The sequence below is a fragment of the Chionomys nivalis genome, chromosome 21, assembly GCF_950005125.1.
Source record: "Chionomys nivalis chromosome 21, mChiNiv1.1, whole genome shotgun sequence".
NCBI lineage: Eukaryota > Metazoa > Chordata > Mammalia > Rodentia > Cricetidae > Chionomys > Chionomys nivalis.
Window position 1 is genome coordinate 46245974 of NC_080106.1, and position 17143 is coordinate 46263116.

The 17143-nt window shown below is 42.2% G+C and overlaps 1 protein-coding gene across 1 annotated transcript in view; it reads left to right on the top strand.

The window, feature by feature from the left end:
* The window catches only part of Ttc29 (tetratricopeptide repeat domain 29), a 219667-nt gene that overhangs the window by 60882 nt on the left and 141642 nt on the right, over window positions 1-17143 (top strand). The window contains exons 5-6 of the mRNA XM_057753904.1: window positions 6954-7166; window positions 10549-10634. Of these exons, the coding sequence (XP_057609887.1) occupies window positions 6954-7166; window positions 10549-10634 (299 nt within the window). The remainder of the gene's footprint in view (window positions 1-6953; window positions 7167-10548; window positions 10635-17143) is intronic.

The following is a 17143-nucleotide window of genomic DNA, read 5'->3' on the forward strand; positions in this document are numbered from 1 at the left end:
CACATTGTACAGGACAGTAACGTATGCCAAAGATGGCCCAGTGGTTCCAGACTGAAATACAACACAATATACATAAAGCTTTATTGTTCCTTGGGTTGTTGTTTTAAACTAAAGTGGGATATTTCCCTAAAGTCTTCAACAAATGCACACAATTTAGAACTAAATACGCTTACAATATATGCCCAAGTCGCTGAGGAAATGGGTCTTATGGACCTGTCAAATTATTTTTGTGCAATTGTTTTTGCAGTGTTGTTTTTACTGGCAAATGTACAAGTTGATAGAAAAACAAATAGTTAGTTACTCTCAGACTTGCTGATGTATGGAGCTAAAGCAGGACAGGCCTCTGCATCTGAGGGCTGTGACATTTCAAATTACTTGAACAATACCGGCAGCCATCTTTGGACATAATTAACACATTGCCTAATTAATGTCAGGCTAGCATGAGTAACACTTTATTAAACGTTATTGTCTTCATACTTGCCTCACCCCCCTGTCTTTCAGACTCCAAGTGTCTGCCGTTTTCCTGAAGTGGAACAACTTCTTTTTCTTTCTTTCTTTTTTCTTCTTTCTTTCCCTTGTTTCCCTCCCCCTTCAAGTAATCAATGCAGTGCTGAATGAGTTCATTTTAATGCATTCAATCATGCCTCTAATGTTCGTAGCTTACGGGCGCAAGCATCAGTAATGCAGGAATGTTATATGGCTTTAGTTTGGGCCATTTCATAAAATATTCATGGAATCAAAAATGTGCATCAAAATAGCGGCTGGGAGAATTACATTTATGTTCCTGCCTTTATGGCAGCTTCACATTTAAACCCATTTGTGTTAATATCTAGTCAATCTTCCTACTTTAAAAAAAAACTAAAATGGGGGAGATCATATACATTTCCCTTTACTTAATATTTGTTCTAGACATCTGCTGTGAGACAACAAATATCTATAAACTTCCAGAGATGGTGTGCAGAGAGGGAAAGCCACAATTTGGGTAATATCCAAATATATAAAATTGTATTTTCTCCACATTGTGTTTGTCTTAACATCCTACAAAGCATTTTGCAGTTTACAGCAGCATTGTTTGGCTTTTGTTTGTGTTTTTAAATAAGTGTGTGGATCTCTTGTTTGTGTGAGTCTTAGATACAATGAGTGTGACTGTTTTAGGAGCACGCTTTGCTTGAGGTGAAAAACTATAAATGCATGCCCAAGTCTTTATTGCTTATGTAGATGTCGTATAATTGTTAAAAGCAAAATGAAATAAAATCGAGGCTTGGGCCACCTTCTGTCTATCTAGGTATTGCTGTCCCACACAGTTGTTCACTTAGGCTCTCCTAAGATGTGATTTGCAGTCTACTTTGTGGTTTGTAAATAAATGGACACCGGCAGTGTCTATGATGGCTGCCTTTCATCCCTCCAGTGACAGTTCGGCCGTTTTCTCCCCTGACTCACGTGAAGGAGTGTGGCCCGTGCTGCATGACGTAGAACCACGGCCTGCAGAAACACAGCTCAGCAGTGCTCTCACTGACTGCTGCCCTGACGTTACAGGGCTGAAGATTTGCTGATGATCCTGCTGCCCATGTGATCAAAACTCCCCTCCCTCAGGAGACTTTAACAGATATGAGGTTTCTACTAAGTCTTATTTTGTTTTGTTTTTTTTTGTTTTTTTTTCTTGCTGATTTTTTTTATTAATTAATTAATTTAATTATTAAAGATTTCTGCCTCTTCCCCGCCACCACCTCCCATTCCCTCCCCCTCCCCCAATCAAGTCTTCCTTCCTCCTCAGCCCAAAGAGCAAGCAGGTTTCTCTGCCCTGTGGGAGGTCCAAGGACCACCCACCTCCATCCAGGTCTATTAAGGTGAGCATCCAAACTACCTGGGCTCCCACAAAGCCATTACATGCAATAGGATCAAGAACCCATTGCCATTGTTCTTCAGTTCTCAGTAGTCCTCATTGTCCATTATGTTCAGCGAGACCGGTTTTGTCCCATGCTTTTTCAGTCCCCGGCCAGCTGGCCTTGGTGAGTTCCCAATAGATCATCCCCATTGCCTCAGTGTGTGGGTGCACCGCTCGCCGTCCTGAGTTCCTTGCTCGTGCTCACTCTCCTTCTGCTCCTCCTTTGGATCGTGAGACTTCAGTCCAGTGCTCCAATGTTGGTCTCTGTCTCTGTCTTCTTTCATCGCCCGATGAAGGTTAATATTCAGGGGGATGCTTATATGTTTTTCTTTGGGTTCACCTTCTTATTTAGCTTCTCTAGAGTCACGAATTATAGTCTCAATGTCCTTTATTTATGGCTAGAAACCAAATATGAGTGAGTACATCCCATGTTCCTCTTTTTGGGTCTGGCTTACCTCACTCAGGATAGTGTTTTCAATTTCCGTCCATTTGTATGCAAAATTCAAGAAGTCATTGTTTTTTACTGCTGAGTAGTACTCTAATATGTATATATTCCATACTTTCTTCATCCATTCTTCCATTGAAGGACATCTAGGTTGTTTCCAGGTTCTGGCAATTACAAACAATGCTGCTATGAACATAGTTGAGCATATACTTTTGTTGTATGTTTGGGCATCTCTTGGGTATATTCCCAATAGTGGTATTGCTGGGTCAAGAGGTAGGTTGAACCCGACTTTCCTGAGAAACCGCCACACTGCTTTCCAAAGTGGTTGCACAAGTTTGCATTCCCACCAGCAATGGATGAGAGTGCCCCTTTCTCCACAACCTCTCCAGCAGAGGCTATCATTGGTGTTTTTGATTTTAGCCATTCTGACCGGTGTAAGATGGTATCTTAATGTTGTCTTGATTTGCATTTCCCTGATTGCTAAGGAAGTTGAGCACGATCTTAAGTGACTTTTGGCCATTTGAACTTCTTCTGTTGAAAAGTCTCTGTTCAGCTCAGTGCCTCATTTTATAATTGGATTGATTAACCTTTTACGGTCTAATTTCTTGAGTTCTTTGTATATTTTGGATATCAGACCTTTGTCAGTTGCGGGGTTGGTGAAGATCTTCTCCCAGTCAGTGGGTTGCCTTTCTGTCTTAGTGACAGTGTCCTTTGCTTTACAGAAGCTTCTCAGTCTCAGGAGGTCCCATTTATTCAATGATGTCCTTAGTGTTTGTGCTGCTGGGGTTATACGTAGGAAGTGTTCTCCTGTGCCCATGTGTTGTAGAGTACTTCCCACTTTCTCTTCTAGCAGGTTCAGTGTGTTTGGACTGATATTGAGGTCTTTAATCCATTTGGACTTGATAAGTCTTATTTTGTGATACCGGATTCTCCCTCCCTCTGTTCCTGTTCCTCCGTGGAAAATAATGTCCACACTTGACCACCTCAGACTCTTGCATCACCCGCTCACACTTACTATTCTAAGACTGATGGCGGGGTCTAGAAAGATCTCTCCAGGTCCCGATATGCTAAATTTTATTTGGAAATGAAGGGTGGGTTTTATATGAACACTTCAAGGGAGTTATAAAGAATGTTATGAGCCAGATTTGAAAATTTAGCTGTAGTGATTTCAATGAGATACCCTCCAGTTGGTCCCCAATTAATGGTGCCGTTGGGGAGCTTTGGGACAGTGTAGGTTTGTTGGAGGAAGTACGTCACTGAAGAGTTGCTCCAGTCACCATGCCTGCCCCTGGCTGCCTCCACTCACCACAATGGACTCTTGCCCTCTGGAACTATAATCCCAGATGAACCCTTTCTGATCTAAATTGCCTAGGTCACGGCATTTACCACAGCAAAGAAAAAGAACTAAGGCACTGTTTGCTATTTTCATTGGTGTTTGCACTTAGCTTGGTCAAAAGGAGTTTTGTTTATGGCCTTTGCCAAACTTTAGTAACATTATGTAAGTTTTCAGATAAAAGCAGTAGGCATTATATTTCAATAGATACCTATTCGACTGGCCATCAGAACACTTAGTCATAACATTAAATAATTGCTTAGGTCTTTGTTGCCATTGGAGATAGATTGGACAGAAATAATACCGTTGTTGATCCTGCTTCAAGGGAGTAACTACATTTAAGTTACTAAACTCTTATCATGCCGTACGCTTACCTTTTAATATTTTAAGTCAAGTATATACCGTATTATAAAGAGTGCTTTCGAGTTCTGACCAGCCGTTAGCCATTGTGTGCTTGTGGTCCTTTGAACCAAATCTTTACTGCCTTATTTGCTTCCATCAAGAAATGTAAGGACTGAAACCTTCCCTGGGAGGACTGAAAGCTCTCCTCCTAGGCAGCTGATCAGAACCCCAAGGACCCACCTCAGCAGCGCCAAAGCAGTGGCAGGTGGGACTGAAGCCATCACTGGTTGGCTGAAGTCACAACATGTGGGACTTCCAAAGACTTCCAAGTGTCCCTAAGGAATCCCCACACAGTTGAGGAGAAAACAGAGAATTTGAATGGCACTGATTATAAATCTGGGTATTCAGGAAGGCGTGATGGGTTGTCACTTCCTTTCTTGGTACGGGTTACAGGAACGGACTGGCTTGAGTGAACACATTAGGGGTCTAGAAGAGACCAGGAAGCATTAACTCAAGCATTGCTTCATTCATAGAGATGTTGGCTGCAGTTTCAAGGGAGACAACCTAAGTTCCTGACAGTTTGTGATGCCATAGCTGATGTGGTAGAACTGGTTATACAGGGCTTTGGTGACCAGGAATTCAGCCTCTAACCATAAAAAAATGTTTTAAATGTGGTTTACAGATTTCAGTCATTTACTCTTTATGAGCCTCCATTTCCTCATCAGTGAAAACTTGGAGATTACATCCCTTTGCCAGTCTGGGGACATTCAAAGGATAATATGTGAGGAAGAAAGCCTTTGTTTTCAATGCCTTACTCCATCAGGAAAGGCTACTTCCTGGTTCTTTCATCCAAGCCTCTTAGACCCTTTTCCATGGAGGTCACAACCCCACTCTTCTGAGACCTGACTCCCAGACAGTCTTGAACTAGGCAGTCCCCTGATGCTAACCCCAAATCTCTAGAAAACCCTAAATTCACACAAAATGATTCTTTCTGATTACCCCAAGATGGTCTTTCATAGTGACCAGTACCCCAAAGTCTCCCAGGCATTATTCCTCCTTACACATGTGAGTTGTCCAGAAACCTAACAACCCTCAAAACTCAGGAGCAAGGAGGGAAGAGTGGCTCACAGGGAAGGCAGAGACAGGACCTCAGCCCATTCTGACCATTTCCATCCTCGGGTTTTTTCATTCATTGTAAAGCCTATGAAATGAAGTATTCTTTGGCAATTCAGTTTAGAGCTGTGTGCTCTCCTTTCTCCAAGGCTTTGTGATAGGTTTCCAAACAGCTCTGTAGGACTCCTTGCCCTCTGGTTTGCTCCCCACCCCAGCCCACAAGGTAAGGACTTTTTCTGGCTGACTTTACTGTATTCTGCTGTCACTTAATCGCTAGGGGATCTCCACTTGTTTCACCTGTCTTTGGAAATGTCACTCTTATTTTTGATGTATTTTTTGAGACCCTGTCTTGCCATGCTGCCTATGATAGTATCCTATTATAATCCGATTCTCACACAGAAGTTTCCCGAGTGCTGGGGTTATCCAGGTGTGTGCCAGGGTTATCCAGGTGTGTGCCAACACTCCTAGCTTGTCTGTGTATTCGCTAAGAGTCTGAATATCAAAGTTAGTATAACAAATGTTGGTGAGTTATATAATCAGTCAAGGCAGCACCATGCCTGCCTGTACCATGCAGTGAAGGAACTTGAGGAAATGTAGTGTTCCTAGTAGGAACCGTGAGGGTTCATTTAAACTGTCACGGTAGTATTGTTAGAAAGACTAATTCTTAAATTGTGCAGGATAAGCTGAATTAAAGTATAACTATAGTGACTATATTGCAACTGATTGTTAGTTATTGTAGAAATGCTATTGCTATGCCCACTGTTAACACTTCTATGTTTATTTTACACACTAACTCCATAATACACTAAATGTGCTTTAATTAATTCTGAATAGCTTCACTACATGCCTGTTTGACAGACTAGTAAACTAAGACATGGAATTTGGTAGTAATTAGCCTAACCAAACAAACAAACAAACAAAAAAGGAGTAAAACTGAATTAAGAACCTTTGCTCTTTTTCCCTGCTGCAGTTGAAATGCCTGGGTGGGTTGGCCTAGCTTAGAGCAGTGCAGTGTGTCACCTGATGCTGCCACAGCTGCTTGTGCTGCCGGCCGGCGTGCAGGAGTGTGCCTGAAGGGTATTATCATCTAGAGTGCATCTGCATTGTGGCCTGCAGACCACTCTCCCAGAAACAGACTTTCTCAGATTTTAAGGAAAGAAATGGTTTAAGGCTAATTTAGAGTTTGGGATTTAAGAAGAGACATTTGGGAGTGACTGGTAGGATAGCATCCGGAACATCATCCAGATCTAGGCAGACAATGGAAGAGCCTGAAGTGTGTAACTGGTCCATGCCTCTCACAATGCCTAAGTGCTCCCTAAGAGTGAGTCAGACACCACCTCCAGAAAGCAATAATGGTGACAAGCACAAGCTCTGGAGAAGCCTTCACAGTTCTACACCCTCTAGACACCCAATGTTGAGCTGAGCCTCTCCTCTCCCTTCTGTAAAATGGAGTCATGTGAATTCCACGGCATCACACTGCAGTTAAACAGAGAAGGCACGCAGTGCCTGAGACACTGGTCAACTTAGTGAGGCTGTAGCACTGACGGATCTTCATGCTGTCGCAGGGCTTGCACAGTGGCCGTCATTTCTACCGACCGAGGTCACCCCCCCTTGGAGATGTCTCACCAGAGTTCAGTGCTGAGATCTGAGGCCTCATTAGATCGTTTTCCACTTCAAGTCCTTTGACCGCATCTGTCCCTACCCTTTATGAGCAATGGTTGACACACGTGTCCCCTGTGTCTCCCCATTTATGAGTAATTCTAACACACATGCACAATTTTGAAAACAAGTTTTTGACCCGTGCTTTCTACTTATGAATGGCTCTTATTCTGCAGGTGAGCTGCTGGAAGCTGCCCAACATTATGAAGCCTTCCATGAATTGACGCAGGGCCGGATATGGAAGGATGAGACAGGCCACTATCTCAACTTGCTCGCCTGTGAAAGTCTCGTGAGGACCTACAGATTGCTCTCAGACAGAATGTTGGAAAACAAAGAATACAAACAGGCCATCAAAATTCTAATAAAAGCTTCTGAAATAGCCAAAGAAGGTGGGTGGAAGAGAGTGCTCTCACACTGATTTCTTTAATGGACAGACACTGGTTCTCCCAAGAGAGGAGTAAAAATTGTCAAGTGTTAGGGTAATTATTTCCTATGAAATGCAAAGACAAATGCCATCAATACGCTTTCAGATTTTGCTGTAAGGCAGAAGGAGAGCCCTTAATGCTGACAATGAGATATCCATTAGTTTCTTGAAAGCTTTATTTCCAAAATTACAATTCACTGGGGGTACTGTTGTAAAACAAGGAATTCACAAAGAGGAGATAAGGTCATCTGTAAATTTGTGTGCATGGGGGGAGGTGTCTTGGTGGGGGGTGGGTGTGTATAGATTATTTTTCTTTTTTTTCAATCTGAGAAACATTTTATTGTTTATAAATTCCCTATAGTCAGATCCTTGGGAAACTGCAGTAAATATTTAGTTAGCAATAACAAGGAAATAACACTGTAATATCTTTAGACCTTTGCCCCTCTCAAACCTCAGCCTTTGGATTAGCGCTCTCAACATGACCAGGAGGCATGCTATAAAAGTCACACTCTGCCCCACCCCAGACTGGCAGCATCAGCGTCTGCAGGCGGCCAGGATGCCCACATGATTCTCATTTAAACTCTAAGCAGTAAGAATACTTTTAGGAAAATTGCTCACGCCCTTAATGTTTTATAGCATCTTTATTTGTATAAGCATAATGAAAATGAAGCATTTTCTTATAAACTTTTAATTCATAACATGCAGAAAAAATACACCCCTTTCATTACTACATCACCACACAGTAATTTTCTAATAGACTAGTTTTTCCATGAAGGAAAAAAAAGAAGCTACAGTCTTGAACTAAAGTTTATTGATTCATGGACATATTTAATGAATTCATTTGTTAAGCAGGTAATGGCTTATTTGGGGCAAAACAGGACTGGTCTTGTGGTATGATTTTAATTTATTTTAGAGGAAAAGTAAACATTTGAGTTCATTTGTTCTTCTGTTATTTTATTTAAATAACCTTAGTTGAAATATTTAAAGAAAATTCTTATCACTGAAAGACAAATTCCATCAGATTAACGGCTTCTGCATAAATGATGGTCTATATCTTCTCTAGAGGGAGTAAAGGGGACGCAAATCCTGAGCACTTGGACCAATGTCAAGAGCAAATTTTGATAACACAGAAAGTTGCACAAGAATCACAAGAAAAAAAAAAACCCACTGATTGGCCAGTAGCCAGGCAGGAAGTATAGGCAGGGCAACCAGACAAGGAGAATTCCGGGGAGAGGAAAGTCAGAGAGTCCAATGCAGAGAAAGCAAGGTGAGAACACCTTAGTGAGAAAAGGTACCAAGTCACGTGGCTAAACATAGATAAGAATTATGGGTTAATTTAAGTTGTAAGAGCTAGTTAATATTAAACCTGAGCTAATAGGCCAAGCAATTTATAATTACTATAAACCTCTGTGTGTTTATTTGTGACTGAATGGCTGTGGGACTGGGCAGGACAGAAACTTTTGCCTACATTATATCATAGTTTTCTATAGCCAGTGAAATATCTTGAAAACAAAGCAGGTACTGTCCCAGGCATTTGCTGTCTGTCTGCCTTGGCATCTTACATCCTCACCAGCAGTAACTCCATGGGTAGAGAGACTGAACACAGCAAGGAGGATTTCTAACTCCTGAAATCCAGAACCCGGGATTCAGATACCTAAAGACATTGCAGAGACATGCCAGCAGGGATTTCTGCCATCTGTGTTTCCAGGATTTGGATGACTGTGAAAGCCAGCGACATCTAAAGGCAGAAAGCAAAACAAAACAAACAAACAAACAAAAAACAATGAAGACTGATGAGAAGCCAAGGACAATGGCACTAGGTTTCGATCCTAATACATGAACTGGCTTTGTGGGAACTTAGCCTGTTTGGACGCTCACCTTTCTGGACGTAGATAGAAGGACCTTGGTCTTCCCGCAGGGCAGGGAATTTGGACTGCTCTTCAGTATCGAGAGGGAGGGGGAATGGAGTGGGGGGAAGAGAAGAGGAGTGGGGATAGGGGGAGGGAAGTGGGGGGAGGGCAATATTTGGGAGGAGGGGAGGGAAATGGGAAATGGGGAGCAGGTGGAAATTTTAATTAAAAAAGAATAAAAATAAATAAATAAGTAAAAAAAAAAAAAAAACAACAACAACCCCCGGTATTCTTATTTTATTTTTTTATTTTTTTTATTTTTTTTTTTTTTTGGTTTTTCGAGACAAGGTTTCTCTGTGGTTTTGGAGCCTGTCCTGGAACTAGCTCTTGTAGACCAGGCTGGTCTCGAACTCACAGAGATCCGACTGCCTCTGCCTCCCGAGTGCTGGGATTAAAGGCATGCGCCATCACCGCCCGGCAGTATTCTTATTTTAAAGAGAACTTTTAATGTATTGTTTCTAATACATAAAATTCGCACATGACATTTCCATAGTCACGTGAACAAGCTGTGCAGGCATCTGCAGTATGCCACGCCTCATACTGGACCACACATTGCACCTTCACACTCTTGCCTTTGGAAAGAATTGGGTCATTGCGAAACAAAAATATTCCAGAAATTAGGAAGGAGAAAGCGTAGGTAGAGAAGGAAAGCATTTTTCCATCCCAGTGCAGGCTCTGCTGGTCATTCTCGCATTAGCCTGCACCAGGAATGCTGAATTCAACATAGCCAGACTGACATCCTTAACTTGTTAATCATGCGTCCTGTTGGAAACGGAGAGGATTGGCAGGAGTGTGTAACCATTTAAGCTGTTACGTGTTGCTGGTTGTTTCATGTAAGCTGTCACAGGCATGCTGGACAATGGTAGGTCTACACATGGTAGACTAACATCAACATTCTATGACATGTGCAAAGTATGTAGTAGGCTGTGTGTCTGTGTGTATAGAAAGAACTCCTTATAATTATAATGCTAAAATGCCTTAACCTGTTATTTGAGATCCAGATAAGTTTTACCTAAATCTCTCTCTCTCTCTCTCTCTCTCTCTCTCTCTCTCTCTCTCTCTCTCACACACACACACACACACACACACACACACACACAGCCTTTTTTTTAAATGAAGGTTAGTCTCAAAGATCATTGGTATATGTGCAAGTTTTTTTAAGATTTATTTATTTATTGTATATGAGCATTCTACCTGCATTACAACTTTATGTGAGAAGATCCCATTATAAGTGATTGTGAGCCACCATGTGGTTACTGGGATTTGAACTCAGGACCTCTGGAAGAGCAGCCAGTGCACTCAACCATAGAGTCATCTCTCCAGCCATGTGTGTAAGCTTTTAAAAGAGTGACTGTTGTATTGACTGACGATGGTTTGCATCTGTGTGATGACTCTGTCCCCAAATACCGTGGTGACTTCTCTACCTTCCCACTTCAGGAAATGACAGGAGCATGGAAGGAGAAGCTGCTCTCTACCTTGGCTCAGCCCACTTGGCTGCTGGAGAATATGAAACTGCTCTCACAGTAAGTCAAAGTGAACATCATTTTATAACATGACGTTATCATAAGGTCAGAAGAGATGGGTTGGGTCTGACATCAGAGCACCTATTTATGGAGAGCTAAACTGAATATCAGTCTCTTAGAAGGATGTAAAAGTGGGATCTATTGGTCTTCGAAGGTGAGTTATGGTTAACTACTATGAAACAATGTAAGGTATGGGAAGTCCCATGCACTGAGTAGTATGACCCTCTACTCTGCTCCGTCCAGAGCAAGGGAAAGTGGTTTCAGATGAAAGAAGATGGAGCAGTGAAGATGCAGTGATTTTATGGGGTGAATTGGGATAATTCATTTTGAGCATATGTTCCTGTTAAACAGGAGTGATATTTGCTCTGATCCGGGTCTGGGGGTGCGTCAGCAAGAGGCTGATAGTCCCAATCTTCAACACACCTTACTCCATGACAGAGTTAGTGCTTGCCTAGTTCATCCCTGGGCCTGCTCTGTTTGGATGAGACACAGACAGCAAGAGCTGTGCTTTCTTTATTGTAATTAAGTCGGGTTTCTTTCCTCATGCTATCTGCAATGCTTATCAAACACAGCTTTTTAACCATTTATGTCCCATGCACTTACCTTACTTTGTATAGTACGGGTTTAATGCAGAGCTTCGGAATCTCATTGACCCCTTTAGATCTTTATGTTAAGCAGGATTTGTATAATTTGGGTCACATGTCATTTTCTAGCTCCCTTGAAACTGGTCATCATAGAAAGCACAACTTTTCCTAGACGACTCTTCCATTAAAATTTTGTGGTCAGTGACAAGTGTTTGGCAAAACTCTGTTCTGGTGCTTGGAGAGCAGACAAACCACCAAGAGCATGAGTTCTTGCAGGAGCTAATGCAATGTGGTCAACTGAGAAGACGCATGCGTTCCTGCAGGAGCTAATGCAATGTGGTCAACTGAGAAGACGCATGCGTTCCTGCAGGAGAGCTGCTTCATGAAGAGAAAAGAGGAGGCGGTTTCCAACCCTGAAAACCGGGACGTTACACAGAACAGTGGTGTGTGGGTGGGTGGGGGTTCTATTTGTAGAAAACACACAAAGATAATGATGGAAGAGTACACATAAATACAGTCACACACACACACACACACATCGGTATGCTTTGTTTGTGAAGCAATGAATTGTTTGAGGGACGACAAAATGTATTAAGAGATGAAGCTAAAATCTATAAAACAAGATGGTATAGGCCAGCCTCAGGAAACTGAAGTTGGAGGATTATTTGCATTGGGGGGAGCAGCCTGAGTTATACAGCAAGACTGTCTCAAAAAAGAAACAAAAGGAGGGGAACAAAAGTAGAATAAAAATTAAATTAGGTGAAAACTAGCTCATAGCTTCACATTCCCTCCTTCTTTATCCCTCCCCCATCCACCCCTTTGCTCTGTGTCTATAGCAAGGTAACTTCAAGTAACACAGTAGCATTTACAACAGAAAGCTCCCTTCCATCCCTACACTTAGCTCCACAATTCTTTTCCTCAAATACAGTTACAAATTTAGGACTTATCTTTCTAAAACACTCAGTGTGTGGGACACAGATAAGGGGGTGGAGATGCGTTTCCTTTCGTTATGTTTGAAGCCTTGCATTTTCCACACACAGCTCTGTGCCTTCCGTGAACTTCTTTCACACTAGTTCAGGCGAACTTCACTTTAGTCTTCATTATTACAGGTTCATCACGGGATGGTTAGCAGATAAATGTGTGTATTTTGGAGGCGAACATGCAACATGCCATTTTGAAATGCATGTAGGCTGGAAAGAGATTGTGATCAGCCTATCATTTCAAGATCTAATCTCTTAGAAATTTCATATGTAATTATAGGTATGCTGCATTTTAAAAGGGCTGGATCATGAATGCTTTAACATCCGATAGGGGGACACTAAGGTTATTTTCAATAAATTTTTATTATAAATTATGTGTGTTATGGTTTGAATATGAAATAACCCCTTAAAAGATCCTATGTTTTGGTCCCCAGTGCGGCATTCCAAGATGAGGCTTTAGTATGTGAAGGGGCCATGAATAGACTTCCCTCCCTGACAGACTAAATCTCATTATGGATTTGATGACCTGGTGGCAGACTCAGGAGGTAGCAGTGCTGCTGTTCTGCAGTGTGGCCCAGTGGTGAGAGGGAAAGTTACACCACACAACAGGACTCAGGGGGGAGGTTTGCTGGGGGAGGGGAAGGGAAGGAAGAGAGTGACAGAAGAGACCTCTGGAATGGAAGTGGTGGAAAAGAGAGGGAGACACAGGAGGGGCCTGCTTTTTATGAAGGGCTTTGGTGCATGAGCTTGATGACGTATTCAATCAGCGCCCTTAGGAACTCCAGTGCACGCACAAAGAGTGCTCTTAGTGACTGCATTTGAAGACCTCAAGGGTGGGCCAGTGTAGTGCCTGAATGCTTACAAGCAGAAACTTTACAGCTAGGAACTTCGATGAAACAGATTGAATCAGTCACCGTGGCTCATCATGCTGTATAGCTTTATGTCAACTTGACATAAGCAAAAGTCATCTCAGAGAAGGAAACCTCAATTGAGAAAATGCCTCCATAAAATTTGGCTGTAGGCAAGCCTCTGGGCATTTTTGTAATTATTTTGTGATTGATGTGGAAAGGCCCAGGCCATTGTGAGTGGGGCCACCCTTGGACCAGTCATCCTGGGTTCTATAAGAAAGTAGGCTGAGCAAGTCATGTGAAGAAAGCCAGTTAGCAGCAACTTCCATGGCTTCTGCATCAGCTTCTGCTTCCTGGTTCCCACCCTGTGTAAGTTCCTTTCCTGACTTCCTTCAATGATGGACAGTAATAATGGAAATGTAAGCCAAATAAATCCTTTCCTCCCAAAGTTGCGTTTGGTCATGGTGTTTCATCATAGCAACAGCAACCCTAACTAAGAGACTAACCCTTGTAATGTTAATACTTGAAATTCTCACCCTTTTAATGCCTATACTTGAAATTCTAAGGCTGGAGATTGCCATGAGTTCCAGGCCAACTTGGATTACCAAGTAAGGCCTTGCTTCAAAACAACATCAAAGGAAAAAAGAAAATTTTAGCAACAATAACTAGGGACCAAGAAGATGGCTTGATTGGCAAAGGCACTTGCTGCTGTCAAACATATGGACTATATATATATATATATATATATATATATATATATATATATATATATATATATAGTAGAAGTAGGTGCCTACTTATCTCTTATGCCCTTTGATACCAGATAATGTAAGGATTTGGTTTTGGAAAAGGCATCTCTATCATTCTTTAGCATTTCCTTTGTGAATAGGTAAGGAGATCAACTTTAAGTTTTAATCTCAATGATTTCTTATAATATTAAAATAGTGTGAGAAACTTAAAAAAAAGAAGTAGGTGTCTTAAGATGTGAGAGTGTGTACTTCAGGCCCATTTCCTGCTTTGTTGTGTCCTGGGCTCCTTCACAGTCTCTGCCTACTGTTGAGATGAGGTGAGTCACTTTGCCACAGTCCCTCTACTGTGGTGCCCTGCCTCTCCGTGCACAACCCCGCAACAATGGCTCCAAGTGCCATAGACTGAGATCTCTGAACCCATGGTCCAAAGACACCCTTCTTCCCGGATTTGTTTTCCTCAGGCATTTTGTCACAGTCATGAAAAAACGCTAACACCATGGGCAACAATCAAACTGATCAGACGTGACTAATTACCTATAGAATGACTGTGTGAAGCTGGGGATTCTAGTGCACCCTATGATGTCAGTGGTAAAAGATAGTCCAGTAAAAATGGATTGCAGAAATTATCTTTGACATCCAAATGGAAAATCCTGGAAACTTTTACTCTTTTAGACAATTTTTTTTTTCTGGAAGTAAATGTGAATCTCACGTTCACGGCTTGTCATCTGGAAAACCTCGGGCCAGTTCTTCGAGCTCATCATCTCAATTGCTTCTCATCCCTTTCGGGAGCATAAGTTGGCTGGCTCTGCTGAGTGCAATAGGTTACAGGGTGCTGCCCCAGCCACTTCTTAATCCCTGCAACTGGTGGATACAGATATGATCAGCTTAAAAACCTGGAGATGAGATGATTGTCCTGGATTGATTGGGGTGGGCTCCAATTCCAAAGTCAAACATCCTTCTAAGAAAAGGGCAGAAGAGGCTGTGACACAGACAGAAGAACAAAAGACAGCACAGAGAGAGAAGGACCATGGAAGGGTGAAGAAGGAGAGGACAGCTAGTATAGGAGGTCCTTCTGTCTGTGTGTTGCTTTCATTGGATAATGAATAAGGAAACTGCCTTGGCCTTGTTGATAGGGCAGAACTTAGGTAGGCAGGGAAGACAGAACTGAATGCTGGGAGAACAGAAGTAGAGTAGGAAGGAGATGCTATGGAGCCTGTGCCAGAGTCAGACATGCTTCATCTTTGCCGGTAAGCCACTGCCATGTGGCAATACAGAGATTAATAGAAATGGATTAAATCAAGATGTGAGAGTTAGCCAATAAGAGGCTAGAGCTAATGGGCTAAGCAGTGATTTAATCAATACAATTACTTCGGGGCTAAGCCATTCGGCCCAGATGAACAAGCGGGCCCTCCTCCTACAGGCAGCAATGTAAATCCAAGTCCAAAAACACCAGGGGGTGAGCGGCAGGCAAGCAACCCTCTCAGAGCCATCAGAGGGTCAGGATGCTGCTCAACACCTGATTTCAAGCTTCTTCCCTTCTAAACTTTGAAAGGACAGACTTCATCATGTCAGCTCCAAGGGACTACCCCTAATAAAGAAGAGTTTCTTTATATAAAGTTCTGAAAGAGTATCTGCCTGGTCTGCTAGAAAGTCTGTAACAGGCCAGTATCTTCTATATTTACTGGGTACACTAGAGACACAATGACTGGATAAAATTAAATATGCAAGGTGATTCCCTAATTGATCGGAGATAGAACTAGTCTTCTAATCACAAAGCAAATACAAAGAATATTTTTAAATTTTTTTTTTATTCTTGTTTTAAATTCTTAGAAACCTAGTTTCATTGCTGATACGATCATAAAATATCCTGAGGAAAAGTGACACGTGGGAGAAAGAGCTGCAATTCCAGCTTACAGTTCATCACTGAAAGGAAGTTCAGACAGGGACTTGAGAGTCACATCCACAGACAGAAGCAGAGGGAATTACACCTCTGTCATGTCTGCTTGCTCTCAGAGAGCTAACTTTGGTTTCTCTTAGACAGTCCTGCCCAGTCCAGGGCCCAGCCCGTGAAAAGGCCACAACCTGGGTCTCTCCACCTCCAAGAATGATCAAGACAATCCCCACAGACATACCCACAAGCCAATCTGATCTGCCTATTCCCTCTTCAAGACTCTCTTCCCAGATGAGCCTAGGTTGAGTCAAGCTGACAGTCAAAACGCCCCAGCACAGTTAGTGTACAAAATTATGGGCTCAATGATGGCATTGCCGTGCACACCCCTCACTATATTCAGCTTGTGCTTCTTGCTACTCTCACCATTCCTACCGGTTCCCTTCCTCTGAAACTGTCCCCTGATTCCTTCGCGCCATTCGTAGACAGATAGATGGATGACTGATAATAGATAATAATGACAGGTAGGTGATAGATAGATGATTGATAGCAGGACTCCATTTACGTGAGGGAAACAGGCAGCATTTGCCTCTGTTCTCTCCTTGAAGCCACTTCTAATCATATGCTGCCAGAATCATCAATAACATCTCAATATGTCATCTCATGTCAGTGTGTCCGCCCTGTGTGACTGTGGAGAGGAGTGAGACTGCCCCCATCTGCTGTGTCATCTTGGAACCCCTAAGAGATGTCTGTTGTTAGCTGATGCTATTAAAGCTATTGGCTTTTATCCAGTCAGTTGTATTTTAATACCTAAACTCAAATATCATCAAATTTTTAATATTTTTCCTCTAGACTCAACCTTGACCTCTCATGCTTTTTCCCTTCCGATAATACTAGTGATCCATTTAATAATTCCATTATGTCTTTTTAAAGAAACATTCTTACTCAATAGTTCTGTTCATCAGAGAGGCATTTTAAATTTGTGTTAATGTGCCTCTATTTAAAGACTTTTATTAATAAATGACTAATATATTTAACAAAAGAATGTATTGGAAAGAATAAGAATAAAAGCTTAGTGATCAACCCCTTGCTGGCTATTGTGGTTTAGGTATATTCCTACAATTCATTTGTTAGTGATTTAATCCCCGAAGGCATATGCTGATAGTATTTGGTGAGGACTTTGGGAGTCAGTTAGACCTAGATGAAGTCAGGAGGGGTTGTGCCCATGACGGTAGAGTCTAAGAGCGGATACCCCAGGTAGCATGCCTGCTCTGCCTTACAGTGTAGGGCTCTTCATCACATTACAGCTCAGTGAGAAGTCCCGCTCATATTGCAGCCCTAAAGAAAGAGCCTCCCTCAGTCTTGCTGGCTGCGCAGGTCCCCTCCTTCCTAATACCTCATTCTCCTTCAAAGTTCCAGAAACCAACTTCACTCAGTTGTTCATTCTGTGAGCCATCTGT